Source organism: Octodon degus, unplaced genomic scaffold, assembly GCF_000260255.1.
Source record: "Octodon degus isolate 3935 unplaced genomic scaffold, OctDeg1.0 scaffold00026, whole genome shotgun sequence".
Taxonomy (NCBI): domain Eukaryota; kingdom Metazoa; phylum Chordata; class Mammalia; order Rodentia; family Octodontidae; genus Octodon; species Octodon degus.
The window spans coordinates 13,357,437-13,383,780 of NW_004524602.1; the positions used below are offsets into that span (position 1 = coordinate 13,357,437).

General features: G+C 52.4%; 1 protein-coding gene across 10 annotated transcripts in view; it reads right to left on the reverse strand.

Annotated features, from left to right (window-relative positions):
• Tln2 (talin 2) overlaps positions 1–26,344 on the reverse strand; it is a 433,269-nt gene that overhangs the window by 46,491 nt on the left and 360,434 nt on the right. For 9 of the 10 annotated variants that reach the window (XM_004628856.2, XM_023712434.1, XM_023712435.1 and 6 more), the window contains 9 exons: positions 25,162–25,294; positions 22,649–22,750; positions 17,278–17,448; positions 15,079–15,225; positions 11,506–11,607; positions 8,962–9,081; positions 3,746–3,892; positions 1,964–2,130; positions 964–1,147 (listed from right to left, as the gene is read on the reverse strand). In XM_004628856.2, coding sequence (XP_004628913.1) covers positions 964–1,147; positions 1,964–2,130; positions 3,746–3,892; positions 8,962–9,081; positions 11,506–11,607; positions 15,079–15,225; positions 17,278–17,448; positions 22,649–22,750; positions 25,162–25,294 — 1,273 coding nt within the window. The remainder of the gene's footprint in view (positions 1–963; positions 1,148–1,963; positions 2,131–3,745; positions 3,893–8,961; positions 9,082–11,505; positions 11,608–15,078; positions 15,226–17,277; positions 17,449–22,648; positions 22,751–25,161; positions 25,295–26,344) is intronic. The other variant, XM_023712443.1, reaches the window with a different exon arrangement.

Here is a 26,344-nt window from a genome sequence, read left to right on the forward strand (position 1 = left end):
AGAAATCAGTGTGACGATTCCTAAAAATACAGTAATTACAACTACCCTATGACCCACCTATACCCCTCCTTGGTGTATACCTGAAGGAGTCAAGTGAACACGCCACATGCATACCTGCACGCCCATGGTTACTGTGGCACAACTCATAAAAACTGAGATACAGAGCCAGCCGAGGGCCTCTCGACAGAAGAACGGATGAAGAAATCACGGTATATACACACAGTGGTGTACTATTCAGCCGTAAAGAAGAACCGAGTCCTGTCACGTGCAGGAAAGTGGATGAAACTGGACATCATGTCAGCGATAGGAACCAGACTCAAAGACAAGTATTACGCTTTCCTTAATTTTAGGAGGGGTCAGGAAAGGACAACATGAACGTAGAAGGGACAGGGTGATTACACAAGAAGGAATGGGTGGAAGCTCAGAAAGACATAAATTAGGGTAATGGGGGATGGAAAAATCATTGAAAATATCATTAAGAGATCATGATTTAATATGAATTTGTAGAGTGAAAAAGTATTCAGGGTATTCTGTTAGGTAAAACAGCAGGTGATAAAACAGAACATATGGTGTTGCCAAGTTTTTATTTTCAAAAATGCATTTATAGCTAGAGATGGGACGAACTGTCTAGAATGGCCTTTTAATCTGCTATGGGGGTAAGGTGCTCAGCATGTTTGTTTATTTTATTGTGCTATCCTAAAATGTTTCGAGGCAGAAGAATTAAGAATCCCTTTAAGTAGGTGAAGTGATAGACACACTAATTAGCTTGATTGTGGTAATCATGTCACAATGGATACAGAGCTCAAAATGTGATGCTGTGCACCTTAACTACCTATGATTTTCTCAATTATACACCATAAAAGAAGCAAGAAGAAAAACATTCTCATCACCCAAGCTGTCCTCCTGGGCCAGTGCACCGTGCGGAGGGGGATACAAGAGCCGGTTACTCCGACTTGTCCATACCTGGGTCTCAGGGTCATCAGAGCCTAGACTGGCTGCCCCCAGCTTGACCACCTCGGCGAGCTGGGTGATGGTGGCTGCCGAGGACTGAGCCGCCTGTGCCAGCTTGTCTGGAGTGGACGCGGCCCCGGACACGAGCAGCTTTGTGTCTTCCACCAGGGCCTTGGCCGTCTTCAGGATATTCTCCCTGAGCAGGGATGGGGTAGAGACAAAGGCAACCTTCACTTGTTGTGGTTAGGAAGGAAAGTGGCTCACAGGTGGCTTCGGAAAACAGAGGAGGTGTCTTCTGCCTCCCTAAACAAGGCATGCAGGACTTCCAAGGAGGCGAAGTTAGGGACAGGAGAGGAAGGCCACCCAACATGCAGAGTCAGCAGGGTAAGAACGACCCACAAAGGACTCGGGGCCCATGGTGCAGGCTGCTGACCTGAGCCTGAACACTTCTGTGGCTCCCCCGTGCCCTAGGACCCCTGATGGTCACAGCGAGGACACACAGAATGGGACACGGGTTGTAGGGGGCTGACAGAGCATGGGGAATCTTTTCCTGGGCCCAGCACTGGGCTGGAGAGAGGAAGAACAGGACTGGACAAGTGGCAAGGACTCAGGGGGCCGGGCTGTAGACTCAGAGCCCCAGCACCTGCCTGCTCAGTGCAGGCCCTGGGGGGACAGCAGGCTTCAAGACACGGCCATTGGCAAACACGCCTGCCCATCACGCCCATCTCCATGTGGGTGGGCTCTGGAGGAGCAGCTCTCCAGCCGCCCAAGTGAGACATCCAAGTGCTACCCTGTGCTGGGGTCAGCCCCTGCTAGGTTACCACGGTCAGGCGCAAACAGGCCTCTGCCGACAGCGACACGGGCTTATTCTGATCTGGCGGCTCACTCCCCTACCTGCGCATCTTTCTTGTTGAGACCCAGAGACCCCACCCCTCCTGGTCCCCAGGCAGCATGATCTAAGCAAGTGTTGGTCCCTGTCCATGCCCTCCCCCACTGCCCCGTCCCCCAGTACCTGTGGTCCGCAAAGGTCTCGCTGTTCTCCGCATTCAGCGTCCCTGCTGTCGCAAACATGATGGTGGTGTCCAGGTCGGCGATGATCCCCGACACAGCGGTGGCGGCTGTGATGCATGCCTGGGTTCCCTTGTTTCCAGCTTGGAGTGCTGAGAGCACCAAGGACACCTGTGGGGAAGAAGGGACTGTGAGGGGAGCCAGAGTCCCCAAGTATGGCCACTCTGCCAACACTTGGTTCTCCCGCCTGAAGTCTTCGCACCTACAGGCATGTGGCCTTGGCGAGCAGCTTCATTCTGTAGCCCATTTCTCTATGTATGCAACGGGGTTATACTTCTCCCCATTCAGGACTTGATGAGAAATTAACACATTTGCGAAGGGGCTGCAATGCACGTCTCAGTGCCAGGCAGTTGTGAACTGCTGGGCTCACAGTCCGGGGTGCAGGAGCTACACCACCAAGACGGGTAAAAAGGACACGAGACAGGCATGCCAGGTGCAGGCGGGATGCAGGAGGGGCACGGGCTTGGGGTGAGACACAGCAAAAATCCTGGCTAGGAGCTGGCTGCCTCCCCACATTGGCCCTTCTCCAAGAGTCCCGGATCAGAGGCCATCTGCAGGGAGCGGCGCAAGGCCAAAACCAGCTCGGAAGGTCACGCAGTCTGGCCACCATGCAGGTAGGTGCCCCACAAGGTGCCCCTGCGACCACCACGCAAGCAATCAACAGGGATCTTGGCGAGAGCAAATTCCACAACAGGGAAAATGCCTTCCCCAGCGGACAGATTTATTTCCTCATCCTGCAGAGGCCAAAGGGCTGGACAGCCCTGTGGGCTGTGGAGCCTCGGCTGGGGCAACAGGCACTGGACAGAGCAGCTTCTGTGGGGGGCTTCCAGGTGGGCCTCTCCCGCCCTCTACCTGGCCTCCAGGCTTATGGCCAAGTTTCTAAACAGTACACACTGCTGTGTGCTGTGAGCTGCAGGGAGAGGGCAGAGCCACTGCAGCGTGGACATGTTGGCCTGCGCCTGCACAGCCCGCGGGGGGGGGCTCTGCTGAGGGATGACCGGACGTGAGAGCGAAGCCAGGGCTGCTGGAGAGTCCTAGGGGCACCTAGAGCAAACAGCAGCCAGTACGTGTTCAGCGCTGAGCTGCCCATCTGGCACGGTGCTGGGCACTTTTTGGTGTATCATCCTGTTTAATCTTCACAAATCTGCGAGCCAGCGACTGCCAGTGTGTAGCCTCACGTTAGATGCGCAGATCAAGGCCTGGGAAAGTGCAGTATCTTTGCTACGCTCTTCGAGCCTTGTTTGCTACACAAAGAGATCATCTCTACGAACAGGTTCAGGTCACAAGCGTGGGCGCACAGTGCCTGCTCTCCACGCTGGCGCCACACGGCTGCCTGAAGTCACTTAGCCCGGCCTGGCTTCACTGTGTGACCCCAGATGAGAAAGCTGCACTGTCCTAGCTTGGGCCTCAGTATCGGGGGCCTCTTGAGGACCAGGGGGACACAGGATGGGGCCCTGCCCTGGCTAAGTCTTGTTTCTGAGGGTGGCTCTCATGGGGTCTGTCTGCGGGACAGCCCTTCTAGGAGGTGGGACACCAGGGATTGGCCTTTTCAAACAGCCCCTCACGCTCTCCATTACTCGGGCCCTTGGGATGGCCTGAGCTCTTTTCCCCGGGTGGGACCCGGCTGGAGGGGGAAGACAGCTGCCTCTTCGGGACTGCGGCTGTTTCTTGCCTTTTTTCCCATTACAGCAGGGCCAGCGGCCACACCCCCCAGGCCTCTCCTCACCTTCTCCGTGACAGCGCGGGCACACTCGATCAGCTCTCTCTTGGTGTAGCTGTCTGTGGGGCACACCTGCAGGGCGCCCGCCTTCTGTACCAGGAAGATGCAGCCGTGGCCCAGGTCTTGCACACGCGTGCGGATCTGGAAGCCGATCTAGAGGCAAGCCCGAGAGGGACAGACAGTGTGACAGGACCCTGCCCAACGTGGAAAATTTCTCCTGTGCACTATGGGAGCCTGGCTAGGAAAATTCCACTCCCATTAGGACTCTGTGTTTGGTGAAGTATGGAATTTGGTTGATTTAGCTTCCCCTTCGAGAGACGGTAAAATGCCCCCAGCATGCATTCAGCAAGCCTGCAGCTCGTCACACGAGCATGATGCCTTCCCTATGCCCGTAGCCTCTTCTGGCGGGGGCTGCGCTTGTGTCCCAAGCCACCCGGTCAGAATGCTACCTATAGGAACCCCAAGGGATGGTTCTGTGATTCATTCAACAAGCATTTATTGCACCTCTACATGTGTCAGGGCCTCTTCCGGGCAGGTTACGAATTTCACGTGCCCCTCCCAACAGCCCGAGATGGTTGTTAGCTCAAAATATAGCTTTAGCATGAATCAGACTTTAAAGCACTCAGAGCCTCATAAAACCAGTATGGTGACCGGGCCTCCTCCTTCAGCTGTGCCACGGAGTGAGAGCAACCGTACCCAGCACAGGCTTCCTGTCCGGGTGGGTCTGTGGCTTACAGAAGGGGCACTTTCAGAGCTCCAGGCTGAGCACTTCTTTGAATGACCCTACGATCACAAAGGCGGTTTGCCTAAGAGAAGCCAGAGAGCTCCACTGGGGGTGGGCTGCCGGCTGCCTCCCCGAGGCTGCCTAAAGCCAACTTCCAGGACCACTCCTCTGGTTCCATTCCACACCAAATTGCATTTGGGCCTGGTTGGTATAGCTGCCCTCCGGATTAGGTAAGGGGCTGAAAAGGAAAATGGAACTTTAGGAACTAGAATGACCTTCAAGAATCTACAACAGTTGGGAGCGATGCCGAGTCTCGGGGTATTTACTGGAAGAGCTCAAGGAGAATGAATGATGGATGCCTGGAGGGTTTGGCCCCCAAAGGCTGTCTTCCACTATCATCTCACTCATCTTAGTTCAAGGAAGTCACTTTGGAAAACGGGGAACTGTAAGTCCCCGCTTGTATAAAATTGTACTGCTCTATAGGAAAAGTGCTTCTGATCCTAGCCCCATTAAGGCCCCTTCTAAAGCCAAGTAACAGGAAATTCTTGTGACCCAGAAAATGGAACTGCTGTTGGGTGTCTTCTGTATTGCCCACTGCATGCTGGGAAAGCTTCGCGGCCAGGCAGGGCTGTCCCACAGCCATGGGCATAGAGCATCCAAGCTGAACAGCATCCTTGGACCCAGCAACAGCACAGCTTCGTTGTGCAGTAGACCAATGCAGTGGTAAGCAAGGCTGCTTCTGGGGAGGGACCAGGCCTCTAGCTCAGCCCACAGGCCGTGACACCATTCAAACAGATCTCTTGGGTGGGCATGTTTTCTAGCTCAGAAGCAAGGTGGAGAGGAAGCCAGAGGATAAACCATTACAATTTTAAACTCTGTCTAGCCCTTGAAGTCTTCCAAATCCACAAATTCAAGGGTCAGTGCTAATCTATAGGCTACAGCCCTGGAGTCTAGGTTGAGCACAGACCTCTGTAGGGTGAAGGCGGCTGGTGAGTTCAGCTGAGGAAGAAGTGGTGGGGGAAACATTTACAGAATTTCAGAATAACAAGTCCTTACCAGTTCAAGCTGGTTAAAGTGACTGAAAAAAACAAAACAAAACAAAACCCAAAAACCCTTAGTTTTATGGTCTGGAGGGAGGTTTTGAATCTCCCACAGCCTCAGTTTGCTTATACGCAGAAAAGGGCAGAAAAAATGAAAAAATGACTCTGGTCTTGCTGTGCTTGGCAAGGCAAGTGGGAGCTTGGGTGTCGCAGCATGTCCTGGAGTTGGGGCTGAACTGCTCTCGGATTATTTTCCAGGGGAATAACAGAATCAAGCTATTCTACCCACAGTTTCACAGAACAGTTGGTATGGGACAAAGAACATTCTAGAAAGACTGTGTTCAAACTGGTAAGGGATTGAAAAATGCTCATCTTCAGGCATCATAAAGCTTCTCAGCAAACAGGACCCAACTTTGTAAGACCTCCAGGGGGATTCAATGTATAACCAGAGTTTATTATAAAGGAATGCAGCTCCAAGACTTGGGTTTTAAATTGGCAGCTGTAGTAAAGCATTACTGGAGCCTCAATTCCCTGCTTGCCCAAATAAAACTGCAATGGAGAAAACCATCTCCTGGCTTTGTGCCTGGAGGGAAATGGAAAGACTGGCCGTCGTGTAGCTTTGGATCTGATTACAACTGGGAGTCTAAGGAAAACTGACCATCTTCCCCCCTTACTGCCTAAAACCAAACAAAATCTGCAGGCTTTTGGGGGACACTGAGAGCAACTGCCTCGGAAATCAGATCCAGGACCCCCAGCTGCCTGCAGAGCTTGTGTACGCTGCAAAGGCAGCACCAGGGTGTATCTGACAAATGCTGATAGGAAAAGTAGAAGAAAAAAAAAAAAATCATGTGTACAACACAACCAGCTATCTTGTCCAACTTCAGAGTGGGGCATGTGTCTGGGAGTGGAAAGTTTTAGATTCCCAGAGTGGACATGCATCTCCTCTGGGGGAAAGGGCTGTGGGTTCCTGACATTGGCTTCTAAGACATTCAATATTACACGTGGCCACAGCTGATTTTCCGTAGGGACAAAGCTGTAGTCATCAAATCTTTTCATCGGAATTTTCATTTAGGAGCTGTGGCTCATAAAATCTCAACTAACTTCCCTTCCTTTCCCTCCCTTCCTCTTTTCTCTCTCTCCCTGCCCTTCCCTTCCTTTCCTGCCTTTCTCTTTTCTTAGTTTTCCTCTTTGGAGATAAACTAACCTTAAACTGCAAAGCTGCCAGAGGGTTCTAACTTTTTCTGAAAGGTTTTCACAATGCTGTTAACAAATGTTTGAGGTTTCCGTGGAAAAATAAGCAGATAAAGACCCCGCTGGATGTCTGAGGGCAGAGCTCTGACCTTTCCTGTAATTGTCACATCCTGGAAAGACTGAAACGCTGACTCAACACAGAAGCCAGCAGGGCTGCCGCAAAGCGGGCTGCTTCTTGCTTGCACTCTGGATATAAATATTTTCACACGCTGTGACGTGGGACCCTCTTGGGTATACAAGTAAGTCCACAATCTTGGAATATAAAACCACAGTGCTTCAGGGATCTCCTAACCTTTTCAGTCTCCCCCGCAAGTATCTGATAGGCAAATGCACACAAAGAATTTTTCCTCACAAGCCATCGGTAATTTTATATAATCTGTGCCCCTTCTCACTCCAGGTCATGCTGTGCTCATGCCTGATTGTAAAATATGTCTCAAGTCGTAAGTGAAAAGAGAAAACCTTAATGAAAACGTCAACTGGTACAACTTGGGGGCGGGGACCAGAGGAACCTGTCGTGCTCTGAGCGGGACGCTTTCTTCTGGGCTCGCTTTGGCATTGTCATTTTGCGTCTGCAGTCAGTATGGCAATAAGAAAATCTGCTTGTTCCTCACACAGGGTAGGTAGCTTGTTGGAGCGCCGATGTGGGAAGAGTCCTGAGGAGAACTTGGGCAGCTCAGCGTCTAGCTAACCAAGGCTGATGGCAGTGGGCCCCACTCATGAGATTCTGTGGAGAGAGCCAAGCCCGCTGCGTGGCAGGGTCTGCTCCCAGCTCCCCCTACAGAGCCAAATGCTTCCTCCTTGGGCCAACCCAAGAGTGCCTCACTGTCACCTAAGTTTCCTTGCGCTTGTTTATGAATTTCAAAGTTATATGGTAATAATGGTGAAGTCCATGTGTAGATACATTAGGAACAGAATTCCAGTGTGACCCTAGTAAAGCAAAGCGTCTGATTTCAAAAAAGAAAGGCGAGCTTATATAAAAGACTTAGGAAGATGAAGCCGCGGGTGCCTCGTACTGTTCTTCCTCGGAAGTGACTTGAAATGCTGATTACAAACAATTGTTCATGCTGCCGCTTACAATGTAATCACCCTGAAATCCGAAGACACAGGCACTGTTAGCAGCTTAACATGCTAGATATATATGCCCTCGAGCACATATATACAACGCATCTGCTCGCATGCATTGGTGCCGCACGTGTTAGAGGTACGGCCTGGGGCCTTCGCTTCCGCAGCATCTCTGGGAATCTTTGTTAAACATGCTTGGAGTTGGCTCCCTGGAAACACTGCAGCTCTGAGGGGGCTGAGGACAGTGACTGTCACTATAAGGAGAACAGCTGATGAGTTATGACCTTGTGCCGTGACAGCCCAGTTCATTTAGGAATGTCCGGAACAGGGCTTGTGCTCAATAAATAGCTTGTTGAATTTCACAGAATGCAGTTACGTCTACCTTCTTGGGGTTCCTGCTGCCCACTCCACCATTCTGCATTTCAGACTAAGCTTGTTTTGCCCAAAGACCCACCTAGTGCCCCAGGCCCGGGAGCCCTTCCGGGTGTACACGACAGGGGCGCCCTTGCCCTCCTGGAGCCCGTCTGTGCTGCATGCCCAGGGCACGCCTGCGTTTCTCAGAGCTTTAGAGACAACAGTTTTTTGACAGTGGCCGTAGTGGCCTCACTGCTGCCATCTGAAGTCCCTGTGAGCACCTCACTGAGGCCAAGACTAGCCAGGCCTCGATGGAAAGCTGGTAGCGACTGAGGAGGCAGCCAGAGGCATGGAGGGGATCTGGCCAGGTCCAAGAGCCACAGCAGGAATGCTCAGGCCAGGCTTGTGTCAGCCAAGCAGGCCTGCCCTACGAGAGGAGCAGTGGGATCTCACGTTTGGTCTCCCAAGGCTCTGGGAAAGAAACGTAGACAAGGCTGGGGGTGTGCTAAGTGGGAACAAGATGAGAAAAGCTGGCGGCCCAGGTTCGGGCAGGTCATGGACGAAGCCCTGCTAACAGAGTCCTTTGGGGCAGAAGCTGAGTCCTGAGGTGGCCTGGCTCTTGGCCAGCCATCGTCAGAAAGGACTGGAGCCTTGAGCCCCGACTAGGGCTGTGGGATGAACTTAGGGGCTGGCTGCCGGGCACAGAGGAAACCTAATTCTGGCTGCTGGGCTAGAGAACCTGGGGATGCCCTGTGTGTGTGAGTCTTAGACAGGGCCTTAAGGTGGCAGACCTCCTCTGGTTCAGCTGTGGCTGCTGCCATCTGGCCCTGGACAGCCAGCTGCCCATAGTCACTGGTCATTTGTGAAGCCAGTCCTCCCAGATCCTCCGGGTTAGTAACCGACTTAGTCATCTGCAAAGAGAAAACAAGCAAGACACAAACACACACAGAAAACAGCATGAGAACCACGTGTTAATATCATCGGAGGCCAAGGGGTCCCATTCGCTCAGAAGCTCCTGTCGGAGCGAAGGCAGGACTGGCATTCCGGGCTGCTGCAGGGCAGGGTGGCTCAAGCAGGGTCCATGCTGTGCCGCACACAACAGGCCCGAGCGTGTACACCCCATGGGGGCCTCTCGGGCAGCTGCTCTCTGAGGCAGGGCCGGTGGGCACCAGCTCTGCATCAGGCTGTCAGCCCAGTTTCCAGGGCCTGCTCTTTGGATGTGCCCTGTGGTGAGGCTGGTGGAAGTTCCCTAATACACCACCAGGGGTCATGAGTGTGTGCGCTGCACAAGGGAGTCAGGCCTTGGGTAGAGCTGGTCTGGTCTCTGGTGTCCCAGCTACTCAAGAGAGGGGGCTGTTAACGGAGTGGAATAAGAAGTGGTGGAGGAGCCAATGTTTGGAGGAAGCCCAGCGAATACAGCCTCATAGGAAATCTGTGCTAAAGCGTGACAACATTCCAGCGAGAAACGTAGTTAAAAGAATATACTGTAGCCAGGCCAGGCTTGGTGGTGCATGCCTGTTAATTCCAGCACTCTGGTAGGCTGAGGCAGGAGGATCACAAATTTAATCCCAATCTGGGCAATGTAGCAAGACCCTGTCTCAAAATAAAAGAAAATATATAAGGGCTGGGGGTGGCAATCGGCGCTAAGCGCTGGGTCTGATCCCCACATCTCTGTCTCTATCTCATACACACATACACACACATACAGTCTAGTGTGTCCAATGCCCTACACTTCATGGGCACCATGGCCCCCTAGTTCATAGGATACCGAGTCTCAATGTACTCTCTCTCACCTAGCTAACATGCTAGTTTCCAGCTTCTAAAATGTCGCTGAATTCTTACAAAAGCAGTTTTGAGCTGCCACCCAGAAAAGCCTCCGGGTCCCTCAAGGGGCTTTGCTCCTGCCCCTTCTCCACACTCACTCTGGGTGACGATACCATCTTCCTGCGGCCCGCGAAGCCCTTGGATCTATGGAGGCACACCCATGCTCTGCAGGGCCCGCCCCAAGGCGGTCACAGGCCTCAGGCCCCAGCGCCGCTGCCCAGGAGCACATAATGAGCGCTGTGTTCCGCTCTCTCTGCGTGTCATGTTAACAGGGGCACAAAGATCCTGCCATTACCCCACGATGGACAGTGGGCAGCTGTCCCACTCAAGGCACCGAGGCGGCTGCCCCAGGAGCAACCCGGTAGCCCTGAGGGCGGACTTCTCCCATCACCACGGGCCGAGAGAGACCAGCTTAGAGCCTGGCCCAGCAGTTACTCCACAAAAGCCATGAGGCCACTCGGGGACATCTTTTCCACTGCTGGACTTTGCCACTGGGCGGCGGGATGCGACCTCTGTGTCCCCGTGAGAGGAGAAACTTGGGCTCCACTCCACCTGGTCACAACACACTGGGGTGGGCACCGTTCCTTGCTCCATGCCCAGCCTGGCACCGCCACAGCCCTGGTTCCCATGAGTGAGAGCACAGCCAAGGAACCTTCGTGGTCCAAGCTCAACCTCTAGTGGACACACAATTATATGACAGGACAGACAGAGCAGGGCCTGGGCCATCCTGCTGGGACAGGAGCCCCGTGGCGGCTGGTGCTGGTCCCTCCAGCCAGTACGGCCACTTTGCCGTCTCCACTCAGGCTTATGCGGGAAACCTCAACAAGGCATCTTAACAGTTCCCGCCAGCAGCACCTGAGCCTGCAAAAGTTCGCGTGGACTTTTTCTACGTATTTCTATTCTCTAGGGACACCATCTGTCATAGTCTGTATAATCTGTAACGTATTGAGATAGCACTGGGCTTCTCAAAGCCACTTAGGCCTAAGGGTCCACAGCATACAGTTCTGTTTCCATCACATTTTAATGAAGACAAAAAATAAAAAATCTCCAAGGTCACATGCCTTCTAATGTCAAGATTTTTAAAAATATCACACTGTTTTATTTTGCCTGAAACACTGGCAATACTGCCCAAGTGTTGTAATTCTCTTTTACCCCAAAATATCTTCTCTTGCACTGTAATTTAATTTTTTTTAAAAGACTGCACACCCATCCAGAAGTGAATAGAATTTTTCCCACTTTTCTCCTTAACTCCACCTCGCGCGTTTCTGCACATTATCTCTGTCCTTTGATCTCCTAGTCAGCCTGGCTGCCGCCCTTCTACACGGCTGGAGCTCCAGCTGACCGGGGCTTCTAGGCCGTGCACAACCAGGGCCGGCAGGAGGTGGACCGAGGTGGGAACACAGGAGGAGCCAGCAGCAAGGACTGGCCCACCTTCCCTCCCACATAGTCCGCGGTGGCGGGAAGGAGAAGGGCAAGCCAGAGCAGCAGGGGACAGCACCTTCACTTCTTACCATTTCCTGAGCCGTCACAGCAATAGCCTTGGAGTATTTAACCACAGTTGTCTGGTAGTCAACAAACGTTCCCTTTGGTTCTGGAGGGGTGCCTTCATCCAGCTGGAGAGGAGAGAAAAGGAACCCACGTGTCGTAAAGGCACGAATGATTCAGCTAGAGTCCTCCCAAGTGAGGGTGAGGCCACCCACACAAAGGCAGGGCAGGTGTCCCAAGGACAGGGAGAAGAAAACAGCACTGAGCCACAGGAAGGCAGAGTGAGTCTGCCACTTCAGGAAGCTGCAGAGCAGTGGAGGGTGAGATGGGAAAGGTGGCTGACTGCAGTCCGCCAAGAGCTTCCCTAGCACGGGAGAGCCCACAGGTACCTACGTCCTGGAGCTTCTAGTTTGGATCTAAGTTTGGAATAGAAGGAACTGGAAGCTCCAGGAACAACTTGCTGTTCAGTTGACTGTAAGTGCAACAGAAGTTAAAAGAAGGGCAGCATCAGGATCACTGAGTGGAACAGTGGGAACAGGTAGGACCATGGCTGTGTCCTTTCAAAAGCTGGGGACATCCTGATCAGAAGATCTGTATTTTGAGACCTGGTTCTTCTAGAGCTTAGGCGTGGGCCTCAACTCGCTGCCCTAAACCCTCAGAGTCACAGAGATAACTGGTTATTTCTGAAACATTTGCACGGCTGTAGCCAACACCTACTGAGTTCAACAATTAGCTAAGGAAGAGATGGAGACCATGATACTAAAAAAGATGGTGACAAAACTGGTAATGTCAATGATGACACAGGGAGGCCACATCCAGTATCATCACCATTGTCACTGTCACCGTCGGCTGTAGAACCATGCTCCAGGTGAGGGAGGACACGAGGGGTGAGTACGGGGGAGCGGGAGCAGCTAGGGTGCTGTCCAGGAAACAAGGGGTCCTGAGAGGGTGGGCGGTGACTGGATGAGCTGCGTGCCGAACCGGGGACTGCAGTGGAGATGGCGGGATCTGGGGTGGCAGTGGCATCTTGGAGGGTTCCCGGCAGCTCAGTGCCAGGTGGCCTCAAGAACGAGGGCCAGGGAGTGAATTTAGAGGACGTTAGACAGGGTTCGCAGGAAGAGCTATATGTCAGCAGCCAGCGCAAGCCACAGAAGGCACTGGAGAAACATTTACGGTGCACAGCCTGGGATGTCATTTTCACCAACACCAACTACCAACACCAACCCTGGGCAAGATTTTTCAGGTCTTTTCTTCTGGTAGATGGAGGATGGCAGCTGCCTTCCTCATAGCGTGTGGCCTGCTAGCTGGGCGACAGTGGAGTCATGGGCTCATCTGTGCCCTGTACACTGAGTGTTTCCCAATGCCTGCAGTGTGCTGGGATCCTTCGCGTGTGATGTGGCCAAACTACAACAAGCCAGGGGCCAGCAGCTTCCAGCCAGTGCCGAGCACTCAGCCCACGGGGAGGCAGCGAGAGCAGTAGGAACAGAACAGAACAGAACAGAACAGAACAGAACAGAACAGTGTTTTCTGGAGTTCAAACTTATTTAGGCTAGAGGGCTCTCTTTTATTTTCAGCCTTCACAGGCAGTGGAACAGATAGCAAGGTCTCTGCTTGTTTGATTTCTGTAACTTTTTCTCCTGGGAAGGGGCAGCAATGAAGGAAGAGAAGAGCTGATAGCAGGAAATCCTGCAGAATCCCACCAGCTCCACTGAACGGGGAAAGCAACGTTCAGAGAGCTCGAGGGACTTGTCCAGGATCACTGAAAAAGCAGACCGCTTCCTACTAAGCTAGTTCCCAACTTCCCAGGGCAGGCAGTCCCAGGAGGACCTCCACAGCAAAGCCCCAAAGGTGTCAACAACTGCAGCTGGATGAGAACCACCTGGGCGTGCTCCTATGCTCCTACTGATCGGTCCTGCCTTCGGGAATTTGGATTAGTAAGTGTACAGCGTTTGAACCACATCAACGCAACTCAGATGGAAACGCCAGCTTCTTTACGCCTCGGTGATTGGGCCTAATGACCTAAAGCATCCTTTAACATAAAGCCCCAGTGATGGCTGCTTAGAGGGAAGAAGGGTTGTGCAGTCCTGGGGACATGAGGTGACAGCGGGAGCCATGAAACCCCCATTAGGTGTTTTATAGAACTTGGCCGGCGGCCTGTGTGGTCTCCGTCACAGCATTCCTAGTCATTGCTGTCAGGTAGCACCAGGCTGATGTCCCAGCCCTTGTGGAGAGTCACATGTTTCCTGAGCTGAGGTGGCAGTCACTGAACCCCTGACTATGGGCGGTACGAGAGCTGGGGTACGTGAGGCTCAAAGGCCGCAGGACCTGACTTTCATTTTCCAAAATTTATGAAACATTTTCCTATCATACTCATTCTAAAACATTCCCTTTCCCCAGAAGAAAATATCATTTGACTTTCCAATTTGCATTAAGAAACCCTGGACTGTGTTATTTTAACATCCTTGGTAGACATGTGGCTTATCTTCAAAGCTCTGGGGTCCCGACGCCCTGGAAACCAAACAAACGCACCAAGGCTTATCCAGCAGCCTCATGAAAGCGGGATTTTACTCTTTCACTCATTTTCTGCCAAAAGTCCTTATTTAAAGCATGAAAAGCCCACATCAGAAATTAATGGCACATTGACAAAGCGGAGCCTGAGGTCCCCACAGGCATCTTCAGGCTGGCGTCCTTGCCACTGAGACAAACACCGCATAATGTTTAGGATAATTATTCCTGTTACAGCTCCAAGGTATCAGTTCTTGATGGGGAGAGGAACAACCCATCTTCTCTAAATTAGCAATTAAAAATCGCTTATTACCCTGAAAAAGAGATATTAATGCATTCACAACCTGACAGTGGACATTTCAAAACACAGATGACATCTACCGTTCTCGGCTGTGCGACCACAAGACAGCAGCTGGATGTTGAGGAGCAATTATGCATTCTGGCTCCTGAAGGATCCCTTGGGGGGAAAGCGCAGGAGGCGCGGAGACAAAACGGCCTCTGGGCACGGGTCACCGGGAACTGACACTCACATCCTCTTCTTCACCTACTGCCTCGGAGGCCCACGAGGAGCGGCTGCACGCGCTGCGCTCCGGCAGTGGCTCCCACGCTGTCTATCCAGCAGCAGCGTGAGGAGGTTGTGCAGTGTCCCGGCAGAGACTCCCAGGTGGAGCAGGTCAGGGAACGCGTGCCCTAAAAAGCTCCCTGTGACTCCCCGTGGCCGCTTCAAGGACAGCAGGTGGGAATCACTTCATTATTGCATTCCGGGGTCGCTCCAGGTAAGAAGGCAGAAGCAGGAAATGCTAATTATTTTCCTTTCACAGATAAGGAAAGGAGTGATGTTTTTTACCTTCTCTTTTTAATGTGCAGGTAAGATGGGGAGGAAGGTGCAAGGAGCTCACACAGGTCATGAATTAACAGTGAAGAATGAAGGATGTGCTGGACACGAGCTTGGACACCGGTACATCAACAGAACCTTCATGAACATGAAAAGAAGGCTCGGCACGGTCACCTCAAGCACCAGTGAGCTCCTTGGGAACAACACTTGGACAGCATGGGAGAGGGACGCAGGAGACAGCACTGGGGCCCACACCCACCTTGCTCATGGCCTCGGCGATGGCGTCCACCATGCCCCCCACCAGCCCCACTTCACTCGCGGCTTCGTTCAGTGTCACCATGATGTCGTCCACGGCCTCCTTCATCAGCTGCGCAGCCTCTGTGATGGCGTCGTGAGTGTGCTGCGCCTAGGAGGAAGCGTGAGGCCTCCTTAGCGGGCGTACACACCCTTACTTCCCTTAAGAATGACCTGAAAGATGTGGACGCCAAAAGCACGCCCCCGCAAAGGAGACGGCAAAGCATTCCAGATTCTCCCTTTTCCTGACTTTATACCTTACTTTGCAAAATAAAGAAAAAACAGAAAGCAAAAAATGAAAAATGACTGCCCTCTTTAAGCAAGGGGAAAGATTACAACATGGCAACAAATCGTAGATGACGTGACTACTGTTATATGCTGTAACGTTCAGGACAATAGAAAAAGAATTCCACAGGTTCTTAAATACGCAACCAGCCAGATTTCATGGAAAAAACTAACCTAAGGGGGAAAAAAAAATTAGAACAAATGTGCTTCTTGTAATACTGCCTAACATACTATAAGTTCCTTTTCACAAATACACTGAATGATAGAAAGGCAGGAACATGCAAGAGAAATGCAGCATAGAAGGCCTAAAAGCCCTGGAAACCAGTGCACCAGTCACATTAGCCCGAGACTGGAGGGATCGAGGAGGGGCCTCCCCCAAGGGGAAGTCTCTGCAAGGCCTGGGACTCATTACGAAGCTTAGGGAGCTGAGCCGCGGTGCAAACAGGCATGCTGGCATCCTACAAATCCCGGGAAGGCCTTCTTTCACACAGCGTTCTACAGGCACTGAAACCCTCAGCGGTGGGCGGAGACATGGGACAGTAAAGAGCTCAGAGGAGAGGGAAGCTGACCTGACGGACGGGTGGAGTGGAGGGCGGTTGGGGCTTCCACTTGGAAGGGGGTGCGAAGGGGCTGGCCTGACCTCCGGGCACTGCTGCTAATCCCTCACAGGCAAGCTGACTTCTCTGGCCTCCCTGTCCTATGTTACCACTTTTACAAGTAGGCTTATTCCAAAACTACGAACACCTTGCTGGCAGCGCCTGGCTCTTGATATTTTCAGCATCCTCAGAATTCAGCTCTTAGTCCGTGGGAGATATGTGAATGAAAAAAGCAAACACGGAAAATACACGTCTCAGGCAAGATTCACAGTGCTGCCGGGGTGATGTTTCCAGCACACGGGCTGTTGTGTCATTCCCCCACCTCGAAGTCATCACCGGCTCCCACTGCTTGCGATTATGGCCACACGGCCTGGTGTGGAAGCCGGTCCCCCACAGCTTAACTTGGCCCACCCTCCTGTCTACCTGTCTTCAGGATCTACATGTTCTAGAATGCCTGTCCTGTTTGGGACATCTCTCCTCTCTTTAGAACCCTCTATGTGCGCGACCTATGCAGATCCCTCTTGCCATATTCCCAAGCTCAAAGTAAAATGTGGACCAGGGTCACTCAGAACACACTGTCATCATTTATAATCACCAAAAGCATCTGACTGACACAGCAGAGTAATTATGTGTTCCTCTTACAAACTGGCAAGGGAAAAAAATCACACTAAATTACAGCCTCTCAAGTACCGAGAACAGACATAACATTTACTAGAAAACAACAGAGGCTTTCTTTGTGCAAGATGGGTGTCGACACGGAACAGGTACCCAGCGAGTGTTCATTTTCTTCCTGTCATAATGATACTGAGCGTTTGTCATCCCCGAGCACGTGTGTCTGCACGTCTTGCCAAGGAAAAAGTAATTTACAAATAAACCTTAACTATGCGTCTTCCGTGGCTCCCTCCTCTGAATCCCTGGAAAGGCCAAGGAAAGATAGCTTCCCACGGCACAGGGCGAGAGCTGCAAGTACTTTTCTTAGAGAGTGTAACAGAGGAGGAACTTGGTGGTCCTGGGCCAACCTTGGTGGTGGCGCAGAGGACGGGGTGGTGGGGGATGCAGAGGAGTGCCCGCCCCAGGTGGCAGAGTGTTTGGGTGGCATTATTGGCCAAAAGGAAAATCACATAATTTATACTTCTTTTGAACAGAACCTAGCGTCAAGCTGAGGTCTCCTATGTGAGTCGGAATGCAGCCGAGTCTCCAGCCATATGACCGCCTACACGCCAACTGCACGGAGTGGTTTCCATCCGCCCCTTGCCCTGAGTGGCGCCACTGCTTAGCTGTACCTTGGGGTTTCCGCCACCTTCTTTGGCTGCATACAGCATCTGCAGGGCAGACTCCGCGAGAGTCTTCGTCTGGTCCAGGACTGTCATCTGCTGCTGATGGTCCAGAATCTTGGAGGCAACCCCTACTGCTGCTAAGATCAAGGGCTCGAAGTAGCTCGCCAGTTGTGTCACCTTCAGGAAAGAAAAGCCACAAAGGCATCATGGAAGTTCGGGGCACTCCCGGGGCAGACGGGTCTGTTACAATCTACTTCTGCAAGCGCCTGCTGACTAACTGGCTATTGCTTGGTTTTTATTTCCGGTAGGGATGGAGAAGGATTCTTCATCTCTTTGCCAAATGCTCAGAAGCCTATTCCAAGACCCCGAGTTACAAGTCAGAATCGAATTCCATTTTGCAAATCTTTAGTTTTATAAGAAACTTTTTAAGAACCGAAGGAATTTTGCAACTCAGACGGGAGGCACAGACAGGGCAGTGGGATAGGTGTGAGAAGCTCGCGGGGACGAGGGTACTCAAACGCCCTGCAGGAAGCTCATGTGACTGGCGGTGGGCTCCAGGCATTTGACCAAGCCTCGGCTCTGGAGTAAGAGCAGAGTGCGTTCACACCAGCCTAGATGCCCTGCTGATGATTAACCTAGCTGAGAGGACCAAAGAGCTCACTGAGGGGCCAGGTAGTGCGCAGCTCAGTGGTAGAGTGCTTGCCTAGCGTGTTTGAGGCCTGGGTTCAATCCAAGGCACCCCCACCTACTCTTCTGGTACACAAAGTTTACTAAGCCAGGCCTATTTCCAAAGGCAAAACCACACGGAACACATCAATGCTTGTCCACATGGGCTGGCTGGATGCTGCAGGGCCACATGTCACAAATACTTACCAGGCCCCGCTCCTATGCCAAGCTGTCTGCTGAACATGCAGCACGCATTCCCTCCACTGCCACTTAGAGATAGCTAAATATGAAGAAACAGGCCGCAGTGGGCAAGCTGCAGGCTTACCTGAGGCAGAGCGAGGGGGTCGAGGCCGGAACCCAACTCCACACCCCCGCTCTACCACCACACCCTACGGCTACCTGTTCTTTTCTTAGCTCTGGTGTCAGCAGGGGCAGCTTTAAAAGTTTATCACTAGGTATTTATTTTATTTTTATTCTTTTATTTACTTTTGTTCTGCAAAGTATTTAAAATTAAGCCTGGGGACAATTTGGTGACAGTGCGGTCCCTCGCATCCAGACCACCAGTGTAACTTCTTGCTGTGTTACAGCACGGTGCTCTCATCCATCCCCACGCTGACCCAACACAGCTATGTACTGAGTCCCTTTTCTGTTCCATGTCCCGTTCCGCACAGTCATGACTGAGTTACTCCAAGGGGATCTGCAGGCAGGCCTTTAGCGGGAGCTCATTTAATACTTCTTCCAGCCACAGGGAAAGAGAAGGGGCTCTGTGGGGATGCGGGTGGGAAGGCCACTGCCCAGAGCAAGGCCAGGCCCAAGCAGAGGAGGGATGTGTGGGCTGGGGCCAGGTGTGGTGGGCTGCATCCAAGACAGACAAAAGTCCACCACGGTAGCAACAGGAGACTGTGAGCAGCACTCTGAAATCCCCTTGCGGTGTCTCACAGACAGCTTTCAAAACGCTGGAGTGCGGCAGCTGCCGACCCCAGAGCACCTTCACATGCACTTGGCGGGAGCTCGTTCGGTGACCCGAAGGACACCAGGTGTCTGGCTTGGTGAGCGGAGTGTAGGCTGAACGAGGGGCCCCACCTGCTCCATCCAGCCCCGCTGCACGCAGAGCCTCGAGCGGCCGCCCTGCACACATGCCCCGCACCTTCCCCTCTTCCCCTGGAAGGCGACTGATGTCCTCCCTGCAGGGCATGAGGCACTGACAGGACTCCGTATGGATCCTCTCTGCGTCCAAGACAGGGCATGGTGCCCAATGCATTAGGATGCTACAGGTTCTAGAGACTGATTTTCGTATTTTCCAAGTATACTTCACTGATGCTGCTGCAAAACCTCAAGGAACTGCTACACACCAAGAAAACCAAGGTGCGCTAACTAAGCCAGTGCCCACCCTCCTCCTGGAGGTATCCGGCTGCTCATGAAGGGCGAGAGCCCTTGCGGCCTCAGAGTCTCTGGCTTCCAACCTTCCCTGCTGTTTCCCTACTGAGAAATTGCATTCCAGTTTCTCCAAGAACTAAAGCTCAGTTTCCTCATCTGTCAGATGAGATTAAGAATAGTAGCAGGCTCTTGGGACTGCTAAGGAGGGCTAAATTCATGGACACAATGACCCTGACATAGTACCTGGCAGATTTAGCACTCGAGCAGGGCTGGATCATCAGGGCCGGATGTGGTCACTCTTTAGAGCACAGCCAAGGGCTTGAAAAGACTGTGGGGAGCACAGCAAGGGCACTTGCACCTTCTGCTCTGGAGACAGGCCAGGAAACAGCATGTAAACTAAACCGGCACGGGATCTTTAATGCTTGCTACTTGATGTACCTCCATAGTGGGTTGAATGCGGCCCCTCAAAAGATATGCCTAGGGGCTGGTGAGATGGCTCAGTGGTCTAAAGCACCTACTTAGAACAAACTAAGCTAAGCAAAGCACAGGGACTGCGGTTCAATCCCCCAGCACCACATGCCAGCCATTCCCGCCCCCTGGTGGGCTGAGCTGGCCACACACACACACACACACACACACACACAATAAATAAATAAATAAATAAATAAATAAATAATTTAAAAATAAGATATGCCTACAATCAAAGCCCTGTGACTTCTGAATGAGACCTCATGGGAAAAAGGGTCTTTGTAGACTTTTATGTTTGCTGCAGCACTAGGAACCGAACCCAGGGCTAGGCAAGTGCTCCGCCACTGTGCTCGGTCTCCAGTACAGATGTGTGTAGGCTAAGGCTCCGGAGAGGAGCCCTTCCTGGTTACCTGGACACAAAGGAGCACAGCAAACAGTTAAGCGCTGAGGCAGAACTTGCTGCGACAGCCAAGGGACAATAAGAGCCACCAGAGGCTGGACAGGGTGCAGAGCAGAATCCCATAGAATCCACTCCGCGGCCTCCAGAGGAGGCATGGTAGTGCCCACGTCTTGAGTCTGGGATTCTGGACACGAGAGCTGCACAAGAACAAGCTTCTCCTGCCTCACCCCACTAGGCTGGGAGTGCTACAGCAGCCACAGAGCACAGACGCAGGTGAGGTCTGGGGATTCGCATGTCTTCTCCCTGCCAGGGGACGGGAGGCTGCAGGAGGGGCACCCGACCTGAACACAGCAACGAAGCAGTGGGAAAGGGGGTTAGCTCTCAGACCACGGCTCCCCTAGACAGAAGGCCACAGGGCACTTTCGTCCCCGCCAACATTTGAGAACAACACATAAACACTGAGCTACATCCTTGAACCTTTTCATTTATAGTTAGGGTCTCACGAAGCCACCCAGGCTTGCCTTGGACTTGCGCTCATGTCTCAGCCTCCCAAGGAGCTGGAATTGCAGATACGTAACATCACACCGAGTCTGTATTACTTCTACTTCAGTGTTACTCATGGACGTAGGAATTGGTCTTTTGTACTAGCACATTATACATATGTACATACGTAACACATAGACGCTGGCATAAAATTGTATGTATGTGTATTATATATTAATTACACATATATCTTCAGAGACATAAATACTGCCCTCCAGAGCCATCTGGAAATATTTTTTCTTTCTTTTTTTTTTTGGCAGAACTGGGGATTGAACTCAGGCCCTTGCACTTGCCAGCCAAGCGCTTATTCTACTGAGCCATCTCCCCGGCCCCTGGACGTACTTTCTTACAAAACTTATAATGGAGTCAAAAGTAACTGCTAAAGCAATGTCCAGCCTCTCTACCAAAGTGTATTCCTGCATCCAGGCCAGTCGTGCCTGCTCAGAGATCCTCATACATCTAGACAGGCTCTTTCCTGACTATAAAGAGACTCAGATGAAAAATCAAACTGACCACACTTGAAAAGGTAGAGAGACACTGGCCATTTTAAACCTCAAAAGCCCCACGCTGAGAACCAGTGGGAGGCTTAATTGCCCCTTAAGCTCTTCTGTAATTTGGAAAAGCAAGAATATTGATGTTTTAAAATCAATACCTGCAGAGGTTTTTGGCTACTGCAGTTCTTGATGTGCACATCGATACTGATGGCTGCGCTGACCAATGCTAGGAAACCCCGAAGGCTGTTAAAAATCCGACTGCTGGCTTCTTCCTGCTGAGGGACACGTCGCGTGACCAGCCAACTCTCCTTGATGGGTCTGCATAGTGAACTCCGACCAGGCCCAAAGTATTTGCCACGGATAGCGGCGTTTTGAGTGTGAACTCCGCTGCGCGGGGAGGGAGTGTGGTGGCTGGGCGAGGAGGCTCTGGCCATCCAGAGGAAAGTCTGCATGTCTCTCTGGTCTCATCATACGTAAGAAGAGAAACCAGAGCAGTGCCTTGTACCCTTACACACACCACCATGGCAGACTCGAGGCTGGACCTTAGTCCCTCGCTGGCTGACGCAGAGCACAACCAAAAGAAAATACCCCCGCAGAGTTCGTCTCAATGCTAGGTGAGAAAAGGTCCATTTTGGTAAAGAGACCAGACGAAAGCTGAAGACTGTGTTCTGCAGCTTACGGTAAGTGCTGCACCAGAAGGGCTTCAGAAGCAGAGGCTGGCTGATCAACTCGGAGCTTTATGAGCCCAAGCACTGCTGGCCCTTCCAAGAGAATGACAGGGGCAAGGACAGCGAGAAGGGCCAATTTGCACATGGGTTCCTTTAATTGTGCAGCCTCAGGTGCCACTTGAAGGACAAGATGGGGCAGGGCTGCACCTCTGATGCCAAGACCCTCAGCTTCTATGTGCACTACTGCCACTTTATGGACAACGTGGCTGTTAGCACAGTAAGTTAGCACAGTACCGCACCCTGCAGGTTTTGAGGACAGTGACAAAACAGACTGCTCCCTCTTTCATTAAGGTTTGTATCTAGACGTCCCCCCGAGGCCCCACGTACTCAGAAGTAGGCCTTTCTGCAGGTGGCTGGACCACGGGGTGGCACACACATCAGTGGATCAGTCCTAGTTCACCAATGAGCATGCAGTTGTGCGGTGCTGGGAGGTGCAGGCTGGCTGCAGAGGAGGGCCCCTGGGGCGTGGCCCGGAAGGCTCCGGCACCTTCCCTTCTCCCTTGGCCTCTGTTCTGCCTCCTGCGGCCACACTCAGAGCTGGGCCTCCTCCGCCACGCTGTGCTGCCTTGGAGTCGGCAGAGACTACGAAACCTCTACAAACCGGGAGCCAGAACAAGCCCCTCCTTTGAGCTGTGGCTGTCGGGCACTGTGTCTTAGTGAAGGGTAAGCATGGCAGGGCAGGTCCCCGCGGCACACGGTACCTTATGTCCCAGCTGAGCTGCTTCTCCCCGAGCTGCCGTGGTGATAGGATCGATAAGATGCCCGATCTCCTGGACCACTGAAGTCAGCTGTTCCTGCAGGGCCTGATACGGAGAGCGGTGTCAAGATCACCTGCTACCTGTCCCCTACCACATGGCACCAACATGAAAGGACAAGGGAAGCCACCCAGAATGACACCTAGATGCTGGAGCGCACCAACAAGCGGCTGCGTGCTGCCTTGCTCTGCTGTGAGAGAAGGCAGGCTGGGCAGGTCCCTGAAAGGCACGTGCCAGGGGCTTCCCGCTCCTGCCAGCCCCGACAACAGATGCGGGCGCTACCTTTACTTTAGTTACACAGCACAATTACTGGAAAAGGGGGATAGCTGTGGCTTTCCCAGAAGGCAAGGCAATGCCGTCCAAGTGGAGACAGCTGCGTGGGGTCTGAGAGAACGTCCAGGTCCCTGTGTTCTCGGAGCAAAGGGTGGGAGAGGAGGATGGTATAACAATGCGGTCAGCTCTGAAAGCAGGCTGCTGCTACCCAGCACACCAGGAAGATGCAGGGTGGGGTGCAGCGGCAGGACCCACTCTCTAAGCTGCACGGGGCGGCATGCAGAGAAGCCCTGGAAAGAGCACCCCAGAAGCACTTCCTCCTGGGCCCGAGAGGGAGTGACCACTACGCCCCAAAGAAGTGAGTTAGGACATTAAGGACCAGGCAAGAGAGCTGTAAGAGGCTGGGAGTGAGAGGCAGTGGGGACTCGAGGCAGGGGGTTATTAAGCAGTAGCAGAAGCAACCTGACCCTTTATATTATCTCTACTGATAGGAGACTCAGGACTAACGGGTGAGATCTGCACACACCAGCATGGAACTAAGTGGCTCCCAAGGAAGTGACAGTGTCCCACCTTGGCCAACTTCCTTAGAACAGTGCTGCTCAGGAGCTGCAAGGCCTTGAGCAGAGTCTACTCCCTGAGGGGGCAGCCTAACAAGCAAACTTGTTAGCAGAGAGAGTCAGAGAGACGCTCAGAGAAAGTCCAAAGGCTTTCTTCAGCTAATTACTTATTATCTTCATGCTCATGATGTGATAGGAGACAAAAAACGCTGGCTGCTTCAGCAACGATGTTTTATTTGAGGTGATTTGTTAAAATTAATTATGGCAGAACTGGGGAGCACAGACACTTCAGAAGGGAGCTTTCTTCCTAGCCGGGAGGTCAGCACAGAGGACTTGGTTTGGGAGGGAGAATGGAAGGGTGGTGCCGAGGGGAGGCTGACAGCTATTGTCTGCAGTTTAAGGTGGCCCTGTGGGTAGCACTGAAGGCTTTGTTTTTTTTTTTCGCCGAATGCCTTCAAGGCATGACTGGCTGGCTTGAGTTGTGGGGATCGAACCACAGCAACCTGAGCCTGGCTGCTTTGTTGAAGCAGCCACTTAAAGAACTGAGCTAAGGGGCAGGCCCCCCACTGAAGGCTTTGGGACGGGGACAAAACTGACCAGCCTCTCTTTATGCTTGGCATCTAGATGCCGCCCCAAGGCCCCCCGTGCCCAGAAGTGGGGCTGTCTGGAGGCGGCTGGCCGTGGGCGTCACACACTGAGTGGATCAGCCCTGACCCTCTGCTGAGTCTGCAGCTAAGTGTGATGCTGGCAGGCGAAGCCTAGCTGGGGGGAGGGGGTCACCTCTGCGTCCCAGCGCGGGGCTGAATACCGCGTGAGTTCGCCCAGCGGTCCTCTTTGAGCCACGTGTTTAATGTGCCTTTCTGTACACGTCAACAGGTTGAAAGTAGCGAGGCTGACCTTCCACACAGGATGTGTGCGCTTAGCTCTCTTCTGTTTTCTTGGAAATGTGTGTCTGAAGCTGGCGTGAATTAGACAGCTCCGCTAATGAACAGGAACACCACCACATCCGGGGCCACTGACCAGAGGAAGGGGCCAAAGCTCACTGCACTGAAGCACACAGCAGCAGATGGACCACTCAGAGTTCTTAAGTGCCTCTGAGTCCTAGGCCCAGTTACGTGAGCAGAGAAAGTGGCAGGAATCGGTGGCTTTGTTCAGCCGATGGAATGACTCAAAAGAAAATCCTCTCCTACACTGGAAAAACCATCAAGCAAAGAGAAAGTGGCTCTAAGTAACAGAACACAAAAGGTCCTCATGTACCAGATAACGATATGCATTAGGGTTTAATGCCAAATGCGGTAGGACTCACGGCGAATTTGCCCAGCAATCTGAAAGTGACAGGAGCACTCAGCAGAGGCCTGACTAGCTCCATGGCAGTGTCCTGATGTCACCAACACACAGATACCTGATACTGATAACTTCTCCCAGGTCGCAGGCACACTTGAACTTCACCCCCAGGGACAGGTGTGCCGGCTCCTCCAGCTGTCACCCACACCAGCCCTACGCCTTCCAAAAGCTTCCCAGGTTGGCAGGTTGTCTAGTACTAAGACTCCAGCATCAGAAATGCTCCCGCACACCCCAATTCTTGAGCATCTTCCAGGCTTCCTGCCTGGCCCCAGAGACCCGCCTTACCTCCACAGAGATGTCGTCCCTTGTGGCCAAGCTCTGGCTGACAGCTGCCAACGAGGCCTGCTCAATGTCCCGGATGCACCGGTTGATGCCATCAATAGAGTGGTCACATTCTCTCTGCCCAGGGGCCTTGTCCCTGGAAGGGACGGGGCAGGTTAAATTCTGAGTTCATGGCGTGCGTGTCCTGCCACCTATCCTAGCCCTAGTGGGCTAGGAGCCTGTCCTGTCTGTCTGATCACCTTAACTGAGGAGGGAATCTGGCCCTCGTCGGTTAACACCTCACTACTTTAACCTACTCTGCCCATTTCTAGTAGAAAGGAGCGAGGGCTGCCCTCCATCAGAGGCGGATACCAAGCAACTGTAAGGGGAAGAAGCTGGATTTGGAGTCTCCTTTCACTGAGTGGAACATAGGACTTTTAAGTTGAAAAAGAAAAATTCCAGTGCTATATACAGCACAAATGTACCATACTGTCTGTTGTGTGCTAGTCACGAACCAATGGGCTACAGGAGTTAAGATCTCTGGTGGGTTTTTCTTTGCAAGGCATTATGAAAAAGTCAACTATGGTTTAGATCTTCCAAAACAACTGGGAAACAAAGCATAACTAAGGACACAAATGCGTCCCATGCTGTGGCACACTAACTTGCGTCAATTTTAGAAATGCTGCAGCCACACAGGGGATGTTTGTCTAGGCTCCTACTATCACCAAGGAGATCAGAGACGACCAGGAATATTGTGGGCTGCATTCTTTCTGTTTAATTATCAAACTAAAGAAAATCTCACATTTTGCCAAATAAATAACAGTGCTTGCTTTATGTCTAAGCTCTTAGGGAGAGACGATGTGGTACAAAGGTTAGAGTACATGGGATTGACTAGAGACAAGGAGACACTAACTGAAGTCTCCTGCCTGCAGTTTTCATCCGTACAGTGGGCATCCACCTTACGATGTAATGACGGTCAGAGAAGAGAATATAGGTAAGACCCTCAACAACACCTGGTGCCTAGGAAAGGCGTAAGGTGCTGTTACTGGGGCCAGGGCTATCCTCAGTCCCCAAGAGATAAGGAAAAACATGACGACAACGAGCAGCATTAGTACGAGTGAAAGGCCCGGCCAGCGCGCCACCCGCTCCTGCTCTGTGCAGACGCTGCCCCGCAGCCCCCTGTGCAGACGCTGCCCCGCAGCCCCCT